This window comes from Lissotriton vulgaris, chromosome 12 (assembly GCF_964263255.1).
Source record: "Lissotriton vulgaris chromosome 12, aLisVul1.2, whole genome shotgun sequence".
Taxonomy (NCBI): Eukaryota; Metazoa; Chordata; class Amphibia; order Caudata; family Salamandridae; genus Lissotriton; species Lissotriton vulgaris.
Window position 1 is genome coordinate 691,618,437 of NC_141700.1, and position 18,567 is coordinate 691,637,003.

At 41.3% G+C, this 18,567-nt stretch overlaps 1 protein-coding gene across 1 annotated transcript in view; it reads right to left on the reverse strand.

Annotated features, from left to right (window-relative positions):
• Positions 1–3,230: 3,230 nt before the first annotated feature.
• Positions 3,231–18,567, reverse strand: part of LOC147678007 (arylamine N-acetyltransferase, pineal gland isozyme NAT-10-like) — a 38,602-nt gene continuing 23,265 nt past the window's right edge. The window contains exons 2-4 of the mRNA XM_086945884.1: positions 9,148–10,254; positions 7,273–8,808; positions 3,231–4,181 (exon numbers count right to left, since the gene is read on the reverse strand). Coding sequence (XP_086802010.1) covers positions 9,374–10,246 — 873 coding nt within the window. The 5' untranslated portion in view covers positions 10,247–10,254 and the 3' untranslated portion in view covers positions 3,231–4,181; positions 7,273–8,808; positions 9,148–9,373. The remainder of the gene's footprint in view (positions 4,182–7,272; positions 8,809–9,147; positions 10,255–18,567) is intronic.

Consider the following 18,567-nt stretch of genomic DNA (forward strand, 5'->3'; position numbering starts at 1 on the left):
TTCGCACATGGTTAAAGAAGATTGGTCTATCCCAATTTTGGGATGACCCATCTTCTATGAGCCAAGCCTCGAAAAGGGTACTAAAATCTACCTTTTGGACCCACATTCAAAGCAGTGTGCTCCATGATTCAGTATGTGGGGTCCTAACATCAAGGTTTCTTTTGTTTAAGGATACTGCACTTTTGTAACCCTTTCTGGACGAGATACGTCCCCAACTCGCCAAAACGCTATACATGAAATTCAGATATGGTGTAATGAATATCAATGCAATTGTAGCAAGCTGGGCCAATAATTCTCAAGGAGGTGCCAATGATTTGTGCACTTTATGTTCATCTAAAGCAAAGGAAAATGAGTTGCACCTTTTGTTTTTTTGTTCATTATATGCCAAGGCGAGGAAAAAATGGATCAAACCGATCTGTTTTAACCTAGGGATAAGATCATGTAAAGAGTCTGAAAGGATTTCAAAAACTGAAACCACACAAGTCATAGTTTTTGGTGTTAGCAGATTTCTGCTAGCAGCCAGTTTTCTAAGAGCAACATTAGGTCTAACCTCTTCGATGCTCATGACGGCTCCCGGCCTTCATGAGTCACCGTGGGCGTGTGCTGATGACGGCCGGGAGACGTCATGACTACTCCTGCGATCGGAATGTTTAGCACTGCAGCGGAATTCACGCCACAGTGATGAGGCTAAAGCTCTAGTCTGAACCCGAAGTTAAATATATAATGCTGTTGATAGTATTGAAATGAACTTATATATTTGTACTATATCATGCATTTGTATACATTTAGATATTAATTGATCTTTGCTTTTAATTAGTAATGGAGTAGCCTATTTTGGAAAAGGAATATAATTGTAAATGTTGTGTGTTATCCTAATTTTAATTTTGTTACCTTTTTAAGATATTTATATTGTTATTTATGTTTTTAATTTGGGGTGTAGGGTCATATGGACCGCACCCTATTGTTCTTTCTGCACAAATAGCCTGTATGGATTTCTTATGGATCATTTGAACAGTTTTTTATGTATCTTTTATGGTTGGAAAAACCGAAATAAAGATTTTGAATGAATGAATATTAGTAAATATCAGGGAGTGTTTAGGTAGAAAGGGGCTCAATAGTCAAATATTAGAAATTGCTTTGTGGAACTAAAAGATAAGCGTTCACATTGTAACATTGCCATTCAGAATACATGTGCTATCATTCATGTGCATATGGTCAGATTTATTTCTAATATATAAAATGAACAAGAGTCATTAGCCCTTAGGTTTAGGTCGATTGTGTTCGAAATATCGAATGTTTCCTAAATACAAGGTGTGTGGCCAAGCTGGTTAGGCTGGTCTGAATCCGAAGATAATGGCTTGCCTCTAGGCCCAGGAAAGGTTGTTTACTACTACCCATTTATTAGGAATTTGCTATCTGGGAGTCGACAAAACACTCTGCAGGACAAAGGGCAGATTAAGCCCTACCTATTTTGACTTAGAAATGCTATAGAGTGCAGTCAGGCTATAGCCAAGGAGCTTAAGGCTGCCACTGTGGATCGTGTGTAATTTTACTGTAAATCAATAAGGAAGAGAAGCAAAAGGAGGTGGTTTAACAGTGAGAAAATAATTACGATTAGGTGGTAGTATGTTTCCAACCACTGTCTAGTACATAGGATAAATCTGGCACCCCTTGCCCACATCCTCAGAGCATTCTTGGACCTAGGTATATTCAATCTGAAGAAGACCATGCAGAAAGAAGAAACCTGACTTCTGACTGGTGACACATACTGGAAGAGGATGACACGCACAAGCACCCAAGGACTCCTGAAACCTGCTGTGATCCAGGCACTGTAACTGCTCTCCAAGCATCAAGTTATTGCCCTTCAGTGACACGAAAAGCAGAAGGATTCTTGACTCCAAGAGGACTCGCTTGACAGGAGAGGCCTGTACTCAGCCCAAGACCTTGCTAGAGAGATACCTGGTTCCCCAAAACCTGACCTGAGGAGCTAGGGGTTGCAGCATTGAGCAGAAAAACCTTTCCCCAGCTGTTAATCAAGTCTGAAGGTAAAACCTTTCAACCAGGACAACCCACTTGGTGTATCTGACCTTCACTCCATCACAGTCAACCTGAAATTGCAGATAGCCTGAAATTGCACATAGGTCCTGGTCCACTGCAAACTGGTGTTTTGATGTTTTATAGGCACTTTGTGCCTTAAAAATTAAAAAATGTATATTTAATAATTTTTTCTATATTTTTCTAAATTAGTTTGTTTATTGTATTGCCTTGTTTTTTACTTTCAAAGTGTTGGTATTTATTAAACTTAGCACACAATTCTCCGAGCATTGCCTGCAGCTTTCACTTTAGATGCCAGGGGGTGAGCACAGAATCTCTCAGAACAGATTTTTAAGTCGGTAGGGCTGCCCCGTACCAAATTAATAACTCCTTTTCTGACAAAGTTCAATAATTAGGAACATTGTGCTCAAAATCAGTTTCCGTAGTAACGATAACAACACCTCAGCAGCCCTAGGAAGATTGAGGATTGCTTGACACCCAATGAAAGTATTACATTATTTCATGAGTTTCTCTTCCAAACGTATAGGTTTTAACCAATTATATATAGATTTTGTTCTAACATACACAATTTTGTCACATTTTTATAGTCTTTTATCATTGAAGAGTTTCGCTGTTCCACTGAACTTACAGGAGGATCTTGGGGTCACTTATGCCCATTTAGTGGTTTGGTTTGCACCCCATCATCAAAAATTCCTTCTCCTTGGTCTCGGGGACAAAACCCAGATTGAGTCCCTTCCCAAGGACGAGTGCTATTTATCCAATGGAGATGCCTTTTTATTGGCCTTGTAAAGTAAAAGGTTGAAAGTTTATACTTGTTTGTCTGTTCATGCACTACAAGGGAGGTGCACTTGGGGTGATATCTAGAAGCAGGATCAGTAGCAACAGTGTGGTTGGAGGAATTCAGCTGTAACCACCTCATTTACCAAATGTAAGTGCCCAGGAGTAGAAAACAAGCTCTTGGGCCATAGATTGACAAGTTCTTGAACCAATACAGAAAAACCTAATGATTTTGCAAGAAAGAGGTATTCTCATTATGTTTTCATGAGCTAGACATTCTCAAAAAAGTTGCTAGAGCTATTACCAGAGTTCTTGTCTTAGTTCTTTTTGGTTTACAGGGCAGTGCTCTTCATAAATCATTAGGACTTTTAAATTGTCACAGTATCAGTCTTCCGATTATGTATGCCCCATGTACATCCCATAGTTCCCTTATTTTATGATCTATAACATTGCATAGTTTTGAATTTTTATGTATATTGAACAAGGCTATTCATAAAAGAGAACAAAATAATCAGTGATATTTTGTGTGATGTTAATAACTGAAACTACTTGAATAATGCAAAACTTTTATGTACAGGTTTTACTTTACTCAATTTATATACTGTAATATTTTGTGTAATAGAAAATTGTCCCTAATGGTTTTGAAGTTTTTTAACATTTAGATTTCAAAATGGAGTAGTATATGTCTACTGTATTGAAATTTACCAATGCTCTCTAAAACAAATCAATACTGAATCGAATTGAATGTAACTAAAATGACAAGAGCATCTGATAAACTGTTAAACTACTCCCTGGGTAGAACCATGAGGTCTTCCAAATCCTTTTTTGTAGGGCCACAGAATTCAAAAATATCGGATCGGGATTTCAATCTTTTTGTCTTGTAATACTTCTCACCACCATGTCTCTGCAGAATGATATTCAGTCTCTCAAAATAATATTCAGTCTCTCAAAGCATCTTAGGAAGTGGCGTTTCCCAGCATTTCAAAAATCTTCAGCAATTCCAGGCTCTTATCATTTTCCCTCTCAATAACTAAGCACTTTTTTGGAAAACCAGAACCAGTGCCTTCCTGAAGCATACGAACATCAGCCGTCTTTATGGCAAAGGGCTGAATGGTGGTTCTAATAAAACAGCATCTGTGTGCATTACTGAAAAGCAGCCTTCTATGAAATTAGATAGATATTCTTGTGATGCTCCATTCTATATGTTGTTTATTAAAAGCAGGGTTTGCCCCTATAAACCACCTAGAACTGGGATGCTGATCACAAAGCTTCTGATATATGGCAGTGCAATTGAATTCAGATAATTTCACAGACAAATCTTTCAAGAGTAGTTATTTCCTGAGGATACTCTGGCCCATCAAGGCATCTAGAAAGACAACCAGGAGCTGGATTCAAGCTGTCCCACAAAGGATGTCGAGTGCTGCGGTGTCGGTTTCTGGATTGGTCCCAACAAGCCTTGGCAACAGCAACCCATGCAGAAAGCAAAGATTGGCTTAGGTGCAGACCAGCATGGTCTGAGGGACTCACCCTTTCGAGGAGAGTCAGGGCACGTCTGGAGCAACCAGGAAAGCCCAAGAAACAGAAGAGTTACCTTTGTGGGGACCCACCAGTCGAGTACAAGTAGCCTAATTTACAACTTCGGGAAAGCTCGGGAAGTTGATGCACTTGAAAATGTGCTCGGTCTTCTAGTCGATGTAGAAAGTCGAAGTTCCAGGATATATGTCGCAGAGTTTCGTCTAGGTGTAATCTGAAGTCTTAAAGACTGGGTTTCTATACTTACACTAAGATAGGGGGTTGGACTTACTCTAAGGACCCACCTATGGGTTGATCTAGGGAGGGGGGTGGTTACACCCCTTTCCCTTTGTCCAGTTTCACGCCAGAGCAGGGGCTAAGTGCCCTTGCAATCGGTTTGAACTGGGATATGCACAGGGACACCAAGTGTGCCCCCAGCACTGTCGAAAAGCATTCTCTGAATGCACCCACCCAGCCCCAATACACTAAAGTCTGTCTGGGAGGAGGTTACACCTCCCTGTGACAGGAAACCTATTGTCCAGACCTCCCCTGCCTGAGTTTCGTCCAGGAGCAGAAGGTCAGACTCGTGTCTGTGGCTGCAGCATCCATTTTGTGATGATGGGGCTCTTTTAAACTATTACTGGTTAGGTAAGTGTGTTCATGTCTTCTCCCTCTGGAAGGGTGGAATTCTACCCCCGCTGCCAGAACTGGGGGGTAGGATTCCGAAGTGTTTGACACCAAACACGACATGTTTCTATGCAGCCATTCCAAAGATAGCATTAACAGCGAGGTTATAATGCACTTAAGAGTATATGGTCTGGCTGCACCACAGAACAGCTACAGAGAATAGATTCCAAAAGCTGCAGAGGGGTCTTACTCATGCATGGGCACCCTCTCACACAAAACCAAGCACTCTGCCTTCAGTATTATTAAGGCCTTCCATAGGAGTGACTTATAGGTGTATATGTGTCAGTGATTAAAGGTAGATATAAGTAACCTATATCTTAGTAAGGGGTACAAGCACCACCTTACCCAGGCAGCAGTAGCAGACCTGTGGGGCCATTTTGTAATGCTTCCCAGGGATGGCATAGTACATGCTTCAGCCCCTGGTAGGCCTCTGGGGTACCTATGCCCTTAGTACCTAAGGTACCATATACTAGGGACTCACAAGGGTAACCCAGTAACCAATCTGGAGTGTACCTAATGTACATGCAATCAATTTAGAGAGAAAGTAGCTAGGCTGGGGTCCTGGTTAGAAAGGGCCCAGCCAGACTAAAGTCGAAAATTAGTGAAACACCAACAAAAGGTAGGGGTAACCATAGTAAGCAGATCCTACTCTCCTACAGGTTTTTACCAATTATATGCAGATTTTGTTCTAACATACACAGTTTTGACACATTTTTATAGTCTTTTATCAGTGAAAAGTTCCGCTGTTCCACTGAAATTACAAGAGGATCTTGGGGTCACTTATGCCCATTTAGTGGTTTGGTGTGCATCCCATCATCAAAAATTCCTACACTGTGGTCTCGGGGACAAAGCCCAGATTGAGTCCCTTCCCAAGGACGAGTGAAATTTATCCAATGGAGATGCCTTTTTATCTGCCCTGTAAAGTAAAAGGCTGAAATGTTATTCTTGTTTGTCTGTTCATGCATACAATGGAGGTGCAGTTGGGATGATATTTAGAAGCAGGATCAGTAGCAATAGTGTGGTTGGAGGGATTCAGCTGTAACCACCTCATTTACCAAATGTAAGTGCCCAGGAGTAGAAAACAAGCTCTTGGGCCATAGATTGACAAGTTCTTGAACTAATACAGAAAAACCTAATGATATGATGTTGCAAGAAATAGGTATTCTTATTATGTTTTCATGAGCTAGACATTCTCAACAACGTTGCTAGAGCTATTACCAGAGTACTTGTCTTATTTTGTTTTTTACAGGACAGTGCTCTTCATAAATCATTAGGACTTTTGAATTGTCACAGTATCAATCTTCCGATTCTGTATGTCCCATGTACATCCCATAGTTCAATTATTTTATGATGTATAAAATTGAAAAGTTTGGAATTTTTATATATATTGAACAGGGCTATTCATAAAAGAGAACAAAATAATTCAGTGGTATTTTGTGTGATGTTAATAACTGAAACTACTTGAATAATGCAAAACATTTCATGTTCAGGTTTTACTTTACTCGATTTATATACTGTAATGTTTTGTGTAATAGAAAATCTTCCCTAAAGGTTTTGAAGATTTTTAAAATTTAGATTTCAAAATGGAGTTGTATATGTCTATTGTATTGAAATTTATCAATGCTTTCTAAAACAAATCAATATTGAATTGAATTGAATATAACTAAAATGACAAACGCATCTGATAAACTGTTAAACCAGTCCTTGGACAGAACCATGAGGTCTTCCGAATCCTTTTTTGTAAGCCACAGAATTCAAAAAGATCAGATCGGGATTTCAATCTTTTTGTCTTTTAATACTTCTCACCCGTCTGTCTCTTCAAAATAATAATCAGTCTCTCAAAGCATCTTAGGAGGTGGCATTTCCCAGCATTTCAAAAATCTTCAGCAATTCCAGGCTCCTATCATTTTCCCTCTCAATAACTAAGCACTTTTTTGGACAACCAGAACAAGTGCCTTCCTGAAGCATACGAACATAAGCCTTCTTTATGGCAAAGGGCTGAATGGTGGTTCTAATGAAACCGCATTTGTCTCCATAACTGAAAATCAGCCTTCTAAGAAATTAGATAGATATTCTTGTGATGCTCCATTCAATATGTTGTTTATTAAAAGCAGGGTCTGCCCCTATAAACCACCTAGAACTGGGATGCTGATGACAAAACATCTGATATATGGCATTGAAATTGAATTCAGATCGTTTCACAGACAAATCTTTCAAGAGTAGTTATTTTTCTGAGGATACTCCGGCCCATCAAGGCTTTTAGAAAGAACCAGCTAAATGAGCATGCTCCTTGTACTACCCTTTCCGCTTTAGAGATTTAATTGAATGTTGAGCGGCAAGAGGGTTTCTTAAGAAATAGACAATTACATTGACTATTATTGAGTATGGGTCTGCCTTGTAGCTAGTGTGAGTAGTTGTTCACTACGTCAGTGCGTACACAAACTTGTAGGCAAAGAATAGATATATGATGAACAACTCTAAAGTGGCCTCAGAGGAGACATTTACAAAACACCGTCATGAGGAAGGACAATGCTCCACATCAGGCAACCCAGTCATGGACAACAATACTTAATGAAATGTCTGTGACTGTGTGACTCATTAAATAACAACTGTGAATAACTGCCTCATGTGAGCAAGATGGATTGCACCACAATGTGAGAGTACAAAAAACACTATAGAGGTTCAAATTCATCAAATATTTTTCAAAATGACCCTGATGTAGAGGAGCACCATTAGATTCTTTGTATTAAAATCTTCCTGTGAATATCCAGACTTTCAGGCATAGATATGACCTATAGTGATCTCTGCTGAAGACCCCTTGAGTACAGATCATGTCCCAGTCAGAATGATAGGATCTTGCCTGATATTGCTACAAAATGACTCATTTGAAGAAAGTTCAATGTCTCAATGTTGAATTGAGGGCATGTTGGAAGCTGTAAACTTTGAGATTGCTTCTCTTGAAATGTTGATTTGGGGAGGGGAAAACAAAGGTAGTCCAAAGGTTTACCTGGAAATATATGAGAGCATACTAAAGCTCCCAGCCACCAAGGGTCAGACCTGTAAATTGACCTGTACATTTAATACATTGATTGCCCAGACAAACAGAAAAACATGACTAATGATGACATATGAGTAAAACTGAGAAAGGTTCATCCAGACTTAGGTGTGGTAAATCAGCTCCAAAAGTATAATCAAAGTGGAGCCCAGTTATCATCGTGGGAAATATATGTTAGAGTCCTAACTGAAAAGGCTTAAAAGGCACTGTCTGGCATCAATTTTGAAAAACCCTCTTGTGCTACTCTTTTGCCAATGTTCTCCGGGAAACATCTGTTATAACACAGTCATTACATCGCAATGCCTTTCCAATGCAACTTTTCCAACGCAAGTGCCTTAACATCGCATACAATTACAACGCATGTCATCACAACACATTATAAGGTAAGCAATGGAGAATTTTAAGTTTTAGGGTGGGTATGGTTTTAGGGGTAGTTGACCATAGTAATTTTTACCCCAACACTATCCAACACTTCCCCTACTGTTGCTCTCACTGGAGGGGGAATAATAATTTTTACCCCACGCTATCCAACACTTTCCCTACTGTTGCACTCACAGGAGTGGGAATAGTGATTTTTACCCCTACTCTATCCAGCACTTTCGCTACTGTTGCACTCACTGGAGGGGGAATAGTAATTTTTACCCCTATGGTATCCAACACTTTCCCTTCTGTTGCACTCACTGGAGTGAGAATAGTCATTTTTACCCCTACGCTATCCAACACTTGGTTAGAGCGGCAGACCCTGATGCAGAGGTCTGGCCCGGGACCAGGGTTCAATTCACGCCTCGGCGAGTCTTGGGCTCAATTTCCTCGAACCTGATAATTCTCGCCTCGGTGTCTATTCTAATCATGGGTCTCACTCTGCAACTCTGGGCAATAGCTTGCCTAATCTCCACAATGGCCCCAACAGCGCTGGGATGCCTGGCTTCACCTTGGGGGTGCCCAGGAGTGGACATTTCACAGGGAAAAGCCAGGAAGGGTTCCACAGCGGTATGCGTTACAGCGCCAGGACACCCCAGTTGGGGTATTAGTGCTCTTTACAATTAGAAAATACAAATTACAAATTACCCTACTGTTGCACTAAACATTTTATGCATTGTAATGGTATGTGTTGTGATGTAATGCGTTGCAATGGAATGCATTGTAATGGTAGGCATTGTAAAATCATGCGATGGAACGGTAGTTGCGATGTAAAAGCCACATTGTGAAAGCATGCGTTGTAATGGTTTGCATTGTAACTTCATATATTCATGTTCTCCCACCTTTTCACAAGTGGTTTCCTATCACCTATAGTAAGTAAACACCACTTGTGTACACTGGCACAAATTTCTTTTCTAAGATCAAATTAAATTTCTCTCTTAGAACCGTTTCCACTTCTTCATCTTTAATGGTTCTGAACTCCACCAGGTCCATATTATCTTTATGGTTGTATGTTACTTCTGTATATTTCCAGCCATACAGACATCGAACGCCATCACTGATTTGTAGGGTACAGATGGACTTCTTTCTAAATAGCGAATCTGGAGATGTTTGGAGAAGATTGTTTATGTCCAGGAAATCTTCTATTGTTCTCTCCTGAAGAGTGAAGCAATATACTTTCTTGTATTCATCCTTATGCAACAGATCAGCATTAGAAAAACTTTGATCAACGACATATTGCTTTCTTCTTATTTGATCAAAGTGCCAAACCCCATCAATGTCTGTTAAGTGAAATGTGGCAGGAACCTGAGGCTGAGCTTTTCCTGATATAAGCTCCAAGGGTTCCCATATTTGAAAATAGGCACCAAAACTTCCATCGACGATATACGCTTGGCCATCAACAACCACTTTGAGCACGAGATGAGCCATATAAGTACTGTATATTTTCTGCAATGGAAGGTAAACACTTCCTCCATGCATTGTGACCTCATATCCCATTGTCTTAAGTACCCAAAACAAAAGGTGATTCTGTTCGCAGCACCACCCTCCACGTCGCTTTCTTACAATTTTGTTGTATATCACTTCAAGGGCCAAGTCAATGGCTTCGCCACACTGGACACTCAAGCTTTCAAATGGAACTGTCTTAATATGTTGCTTGAAGATCTCTTTCAATGTTTGATAATCACATTTTTCAGCGGCTCCTTTGTACTGGATTCTTGAGAAATATTCTTCCAAATTCATTCTTGATGCTATAATAAACATAGAATGATCAGTAGTGTGTAATGAAATAAATACCTATGAAGTCACAACCAAATATGTTTTAGTGCATGCTGATTATCATACATTTGTTTTTTTAATGTTTTTTTAAACTGAAAACAAGCAAACCTGCAATGATGATACCTTCTCTAGACAAATGGTAATGCTTGGTTGAGAGCTATCAAGTCAACATATGTTCTTTCGTTAGGTCAACACTACTGAAGAAATTAAGACTTGTAGAGGAAACTATAATTGCATTTTGCACTTATGCAAAAATAGGGTATTTTACAGTATTATACGATTTTGATAAAATAACAAGGTTGAGAGGTAATTTATTAAGTGCTATAATCAACTCTGGTTGACAGCAATTATCTACAGAAAATGGCAAGGGTATTCGAGATGGCCCATCTGTGTACCACAATACAAAGCTGTCCCACTTTAACGTAGGTCTGGTACAAATCAGAAATAGTAACTGCAAATGTATCCAAAAGCAAACATATTAATTACTTCAAACACAACATAATGGGACCTGCCAGGGAACTTAGAAATGATTAGTGTTATTTAAGTAACACTCCAATAATATGGGTCAGGAAAGCCTTGTTTCTTACAGTAAGTGAATAAAAAACGTTAGAAACCGAATGTTACAAAGTGCTCTAGAGTATCAACTAAAGTTCTACGAAAATCAGTATAAATTAACCCTTTGATTTTGAGTCTGCCCTCATAAATATCTCTTAAATGATATGAATGCAGTATTTTTGATATTCTCAGAACTTTTGAGTCCTGAATCCTGAATCAGCCATCTCTTCTATGTCATCTCTATAAATGATGTGCAGTTGCCTCAATACATGGGTTTACAAATAAAATGTGGCAGGCTGCAAAGCCATTCTCTGAGGAACTCCCTTTATGAGCCAATACATGCAAAAACAGATAAGCCATAGGCAGAATCTACATTCATCTGTCTATTTCGTCCAGTTGACCTGTAACACCCGATTGTCTTGATTGATGGGAAATATTCAGTCTGCTCTACACAGGATACCTGCCCTATAAAAGTTCCTAAAACAATCTCAACATTGATTGCTCCTTTAGTCCTTTTTAAGCTCATTGTTAACAGTATGTGCCCATTCTAATTTAAAGCAAGCCACTTCTTTCTCACTGCTAACAAAACTGTAATTAAGCACAGCAACTACAGACCATATCTAACCTACAACGCGGTACGAGAACTGGATGTCCACTCATATGGGAACCTTAGCTATGGTCTCTGAATCCTTACTCTAGTTAAATCTTGTCATTTTGCAGCTACAAATTATTAGGGAAGGGGTCCCTCTACTGCCTACCAATGTAGAAACAGTTTGCAATTGTGTCAACTGGGGCTGGCTATTATGATGAGCTATATTTAGGCCTCTCAAGTTAGCTACTAAATTCTAGTGCATACAAAATGTAGCGGCTGTTCTGGCCATGAAAGCACACTGTCTCTCACGTACGACTCAACCACTCCTGCAACTGCATGGACTTGAAATGTACTACCACATTCTGTTTAATGACCTTTGAGTACTGTTAGAAATGGAATTTCTGGTTGCTTGAGGTATGCACCCAGGCCAAGCAGGGACCATCACTCTAGTCAGGGAAAGCTAGATACACTCTAAAAGATACACTGTGCTCACCTTTTGGTAGCTTGGCACAGAGCAGTTAGGCTTATGTAAAGAGGTAATGTGTAAAGTATTTGTGCAACACACACACAGTAACACAACTACCCCACAAAAAGACTCCACACAGGTTTAGAAAAATAGGTTATTATATTATAAACAAAACAATGTATTGAGATTGAGATACTGAATTCTAAATGAATAAATGCAGTAAAGTGCTTATAAGCAAGTAGCGCTAAAAAGGTTACTTTAGGTTGCGCTGGACAAGGGCAAAGTCAATGTTCAGGCTGATGCGATGGAGCGCGGCTGACTACAGGACCTACGCAGGCCTTGGTAAACAAAGTACCTTTCCTGGCCATAAACAGTGAGATGCGTCGAGCTTCTCCATCCAGTGAAGGTGATGTGTCAGTTCCAAAGACAGGTGCTGGAGTCGAGAGGCATAGAGCAATGCGCCTGATTCTGCCATGCAGTCAATGGGATGCATCGATCTCACCAAGCTACAGTGGTGATGATAAGTTGTTTGATGCGTCGATTTCTGGAGTCAAAGCACTGGTTCCCTTTGCCATGAAACCATTTTACTCCTGCAACCAGGTTTATGCACCGGTTCTGCTTCATGCAAACAGGAGATGTGTCAAAATCTGTATTGCATGTATCTGGTGCTACTTCCTGTGAGTCAGGCATAGGTGCAGGTGTAGAGACTTTGATATCCCTGAGTCTCAAGCAATAGGAGGTAAGCCAACAACACTTGGAGATTACTTGAAGTGAAGGAAGAGTCCAGCACTCCTTCAGCAGAGTCAGAGAGAAACAGGTTAACAAACTGCCTTTGATGTGGGGGTTGAATTCAAAGCAGCCCTCTGAAGTGCACAATGATCCCTTTCAACCCAGTGCTGTCAGTCAGGCAGTCTGTGGGGAGTAATCACTCCTTTGTGTGAGGACAGGGCACTGCCTATTCATGTTAAGCATTGCCCCGCCTATTCATGTTAAGCATTGCCCCCTCCCTTCCATCCTACCCTGACAAGGCCATCAGAATGAAGATGTATGTAGATGGATACTCAGACAACACTATCCTTCCTGTGTTGTGGCTGTCTGGGCGTATGCACAAAGTGTAGCTGTCACCCACCCCAGACATGTATAGGGACAGGCAGTCAGGTACACAAAACAGTAAGTACAGAGAAATGTCCATTTTCTGAAAGTTGCATTTCTAGAACAGTAATGTTACATCAAACGTCACCAGTAAGGGGGATTTATAATTACCATTCAAAACATATGCAAATGAAAAAGCTACTCCTCTCTGATCAGGATTTACAGCTTAAAAGAACATTAAGGAATTCCAAATGCTAGACTACAAGAGGAGTAAGCATCACAGTAGTGAAAAAGGAATAGGCTGTTTGTTACTACCAGGACATGTAAAACATAAAGGTCCATGCCCTACCTTTTACTTACATAGCACCCTGCCCTTAATGTTACTTAGGGCCTCCCTTAGGGGTGGCGTATATGTAATAAAAGGGGAGTTTGAGACTTGGCAGCTAGGTTTAAATGTCAAATCGAGGTGGCAGTAAACAGCACACACACAGACAGATTTGAAAGGTTACTTATGTGGGTGGCACAATTAGTTCTGCAGGCCCACTAGTAGCACTTGAAGTACAGGCCCTGAGTATATGGCATACCACTTTAAAAGCAACTTACCAGTACCTCAAATATGCCAATCAGGTATTCACCCCTGTCATAGTGTTTTGGGGAGAAACACGTGGAATTTAGCACTGGTTAGCAGTGCTAAAGTGCTCAGAGTCCCATGGTCAACAAGAAGAATCAGCTAAACATGGAGGTAAAAGGCAATAACTCTGGGGACAGACCACCCTAAGGATGACAGGTCTAATAAGTACCAAACAAGACCATTAATGGCAGTGTTCCACCTCAAACTGCCTCTAGGCTAACATGATTTTTACCTCCTCATCAAATCCTGCCAGTAAAGAGAACTTAGCTAATGCTAGCTACTTTAACAAAACTCTCACAGGAGGTAGCATCTTTACAAATGAGGGGGTGTCTCCAAGAAATTTGATGCCTGTTTCTATAGAGCCCAATTCAACTAGTTGACTTACCGCAGGCAATCCATTCATTTTCTCAGAATCCATTGGGAACATATTTCTGAAAAGAAAACAAAGATTCATAATGCAATCTTTGTTTTCTTTGTTCATGTATACCCTGATTCCTAGGGCCCGAGGTATTATGTTTAACGACATAAGTAAGGAACAACATATTGCCAATGGAGAAGATTTCACCACAACATACATACAAAATCACGCCAGACTCCAAGGACCCTTCTAATTAAGTGGCTATTTATGAGGTGTTTACTAATACCCTCAAAGAAAGCCCCTTGACACTGTTAATCCAGGCTAATATAGGTTCAAAAAGAGAGGGATGAAAGAGTTCAGTGTTAATTTGAACTCCAAGATTTCTGAACACATCTGAAATGAACTGCGAGACCAAGTAGACAGGGTTAGAGGATAATATTCCACAAACGTGTAGAATTTACTGCCAGGTTGATCTTAGATTGTGTAGAGTTCAAATTAAGCCTGTTGCCATTCACCCACAAGCATGTCACCCACAATGCTTGGAGAGGTTGAGGGAAGCATATCCTCTTCACCCAAGATGTTCAGTAAAATCTGGGTATCATCTGTATACACTTAGTAGAAAACCCCAGTCCATGAAACAGGAACCAGAGGGATGAGGTATTGCTTTAATAAAATACGAGATAATTAGGAACCACCCCCCACGATTGTATAGAATTGGGGGCCAAGGTGATAGATCTCGACTGACCCACTTAAGGATGTGCTGACAGGAAAGAAATAATACCTTAGTGTTATAAATTGTGTTTTTGGTTGACTTGGGTGTGAGCCTTGATGAAGCAATAACCACAATCCTAGTCAGGGTAAGGCATAAACAAACCCCAAATTAACCTGCGCTCAACCTACTGGTAGCTTGGCACAGAGCAGTCAGGCTTAACTTAGAGACAATGTGTAAAGTATTTGTGCAATCACACAATTGTACTTCAAACTATAAAAACTATAAAAACACCACACAACAAGATCCACACCAGGTTAGTAAAATAGAGCTTAGATTAATAATAAAAGAACAAACATCCAATCAGTAGAACCAAAGTTATGACATTTTTAAAGAATAAATTGTAAAATAGCACCTTGGAACAGAAAGCGCCAACTATCTGGTCGCCCTAGACTGGGTCAAATTAAAAAATGTGGCCAACCATGTGGGTCATATACAGTCCGAGATTAGTCCCACTAAAGTTTTACCTTCTAAAATTGTGTGACAAGAGTCCTGGTCTCATCTTGTCACATTTGCTGTGCATTCAAAGACAGAGGTCACAAGTCAGGATCTGTCTTGCAATGAAGCCTGGTGTTTACTTTTATTTCTCTGCCTTCAAAATGTGAGGCTTTATGTGACAAACTTACTGGATACTGGGGGTGGGAACGTTTTTTTTTCCTTGCGCACAACTACATGCAAGTAAATTGTGCACGTTTTTTCAGAATATATCAGAAATAGGAAAGCGCGAATGGAGCATATTTTTTGGTAATTCTGACGTATTGGAAAAAATACTTTTATATGATCATAAACAATCAATACACTAGGTGGTGTCATTTCACACATTATCGTTTGTGTGCTGCATAGTTTTATTAGTAAAACTCTATGTCTGTGCAAATGTAATGGACATTTCAATCAAAATGTTATAGCTGTGCGCTACCACACCATGCATACTCCACTTCACTCTACCATACACCACTACACATCACTGTACTCTACGCTGCCCCACTCCTCTTTACACCACTCCATGCCACTGTACTCTGTGCCACTGCACTCTACTGCACTTTGCCCCACTCCACCCCACATCACTCTACACCTCTTTACACAACTCTGCACCACTCTAAACTATCCCAATGGTCTCTAGGCCACTCTACTCTACACCACTCCACTGTTTGTCACTGGACTCTACACCACTCCACTCTTCACCACTCCAGTCCAGGCCACTCCAGCCTACTCTGCACAACTCTACTCTACACCACTCTGCAACACTGCACTCTATGCCAATACACTGTACACCAATGTACTCTACTCTGTATCACTCCACTCTACACTCCTGCACTCTATGCCAATCCACTGTACACCAATATATTCTAATCTGCTTCACTGCACTCAAGCCACTGCACTTTACACAACTTTACTCAACTCCATTACACTCTACGCCACTCTATTCTATGTCAATGCACTCTACCCTGCACCAGGGGTGGCTCCTCTGCAATGGTGCAAAGGGGCAGGGCCAGGGCATGGAAATGGGAGGAGCGCAATGGCCAACCAAAACACATATACCCACTTAGGTTTCTCTAAACCAGCTGTATTGAACAACCGGGTTAGAGAAACCCCACAGATTCCCTGACCTGAGTGCAGAGTTTTTTCAGCCCACTCAGGCCGATCCCCGCACTGCTCCGCAGTGCGTGACTTGTATAGGGACTATGTGATATAGTCCCAGTGTCTCCTGGGACACAGAAGACCCAGCACCGAGGCACTAAGCTGGAGGTGGCCGGCAGCAGGTATGTTTAAGTTTTTAAATTTTTTTTTTACCCATGCCCCCTCCCGTACTCCCCCGCGATCCCCCTCCTCCCCCATCCAACCACTTTTTCTATGTGGCAGCCACCTCTGCACTGCATAAATCCCCTCTATGCCACTTCACTTTATGCCACTTCACTCTACTCTGAAACAATGCACTCTTTGCCACTGCATTCAATGGCACTACACTCTATGCAACTGCACTCCACTTTGTGCTGCTCCACTCTATGTACTGCACTTTATGCTACTCACCTCTAAACCACTGCACTCTACACCACTGTAATCTACACCAATCTACTCTACATCACTGCACTTACATCACTACACTCTATTCTGCACAACTGTACTCTTTGCCACTGTATCTATGCCACTCTACTCTATGCCACTCTACGTTATGCCACTGCACTCCATGCCACGCTACACCACTGCACTCTACAACACTCTCCTCTGTAACAATGAAACTCTCTGCCACTGAACTCTACTCTGCACTCCTGCACTCTAAGCCAATGCACTCTCCTCTGCATCCCTGCACTCTACGCCACTGCACTCTGCAGCACTCCGTGCTATGTCACTACACACTTCACAACTCTACACTACACTTTGCCACTGCACTCTATGCCATGCCAATATATGCCAAACTACACCACTGCACTCTACAACACACTCCTCTGCAACAATGCAATCTCCGCCACTAAACTCTAAGCCGCTCTACTCTACACTACTGCACTCTAAGCCAATGCCCTTTATGCCACTCTACACTGCATCCCTGCACTCTATACCACTGCACTCTGCAGCACTCAATGCTATGCCACTGCATACTACACAACTATTCTCTACACCACTGCACTCTATGCCAGGCTACTCAATACCACTCTACACCACTGCACTCTACACTGCTGTACTCTATGTCACTGCACTTGATACCACTCTATTCTGCACCTCTCCGCTCTCACAGTACTATGCATCACTCTAATCTAAGCCACTGCATTCTACAATGCTGTATTGTACGCTACTGAATTCTGTGGCTCTGCACTCTATGGCACTGCACTCTATGCCACTATACTCTGCAACACTCTATGCCAGTGCACACTACATCAGTCCACTCTACTCCATACCCCTGTATGCCACTGTACTCTACCCTACACCACTGCCCTCTACACTAGTGCATCTACACCACTGCACTCTACGTAACTGTACTCTACTCTACTGAGGAAAATGGAATTTTATATATATTGATCTCAAGAACGCCTTCTTTAGTGTCCCGATCCATCCAGAAAGCCAGTACCTTTTCAGATTCCGTTTAAATGGCCGAAGCTTCAAATTTGCAAGGGCTCCTCAAGGGTTCACAGAAAGTCCTAGTATTTACAGTCAAGCATTGAAAAGACAACTAGACAGTCTTCACATGCCTACTGACACTGCATTGCTGCAATACGTTGATGATCTCTTGATAACAGCACGAACAGAACGAGACTGTGAACGTGCATCACGGACAGTCTTATACTTCCTGGCAGAGAAGGGACACAAGGTGTCCCCTTCAAAGCTACAATTCTGTGCCCAGCAAGTGGTCTACCTGGGACACTTGCTGTCCAAGTGGGGTAGACAGTTGACACCTGACCGCATTCAGTTAATTGCACATCTTCCACAGCCCAAGACACAAAAGGAAGTACGGGCCTTTATTGGCCTCACTTCTTACTGCAGACAATGGATTCCTCAGTACGCATATCTAGCCAAACCACTCATACAGTTGACAACACAGGAGGCAGCGTCTTCGACTGTCCTCCCTTGGACTCAGGAACATACACTTTTGATGAACTGAAGAAAGCTCTATGTCAAGCACCAGTTTTAGCGACACCATGTTACAGCAAACCCTTTACACTTTTTGTTACTGAACGCGATGGCACAGCATTATCTGTCCTTACACAGAATCAAGCAGGAAAACACAAGCCTTGTGCTTACTTTTCTAGTACATTGGATCCAGTGGCCCAGGCTCTGCCTGCGTGCCTGAAATCAGTTGCAGCAACAGCATTAGCAATCAGACAAAGCGAT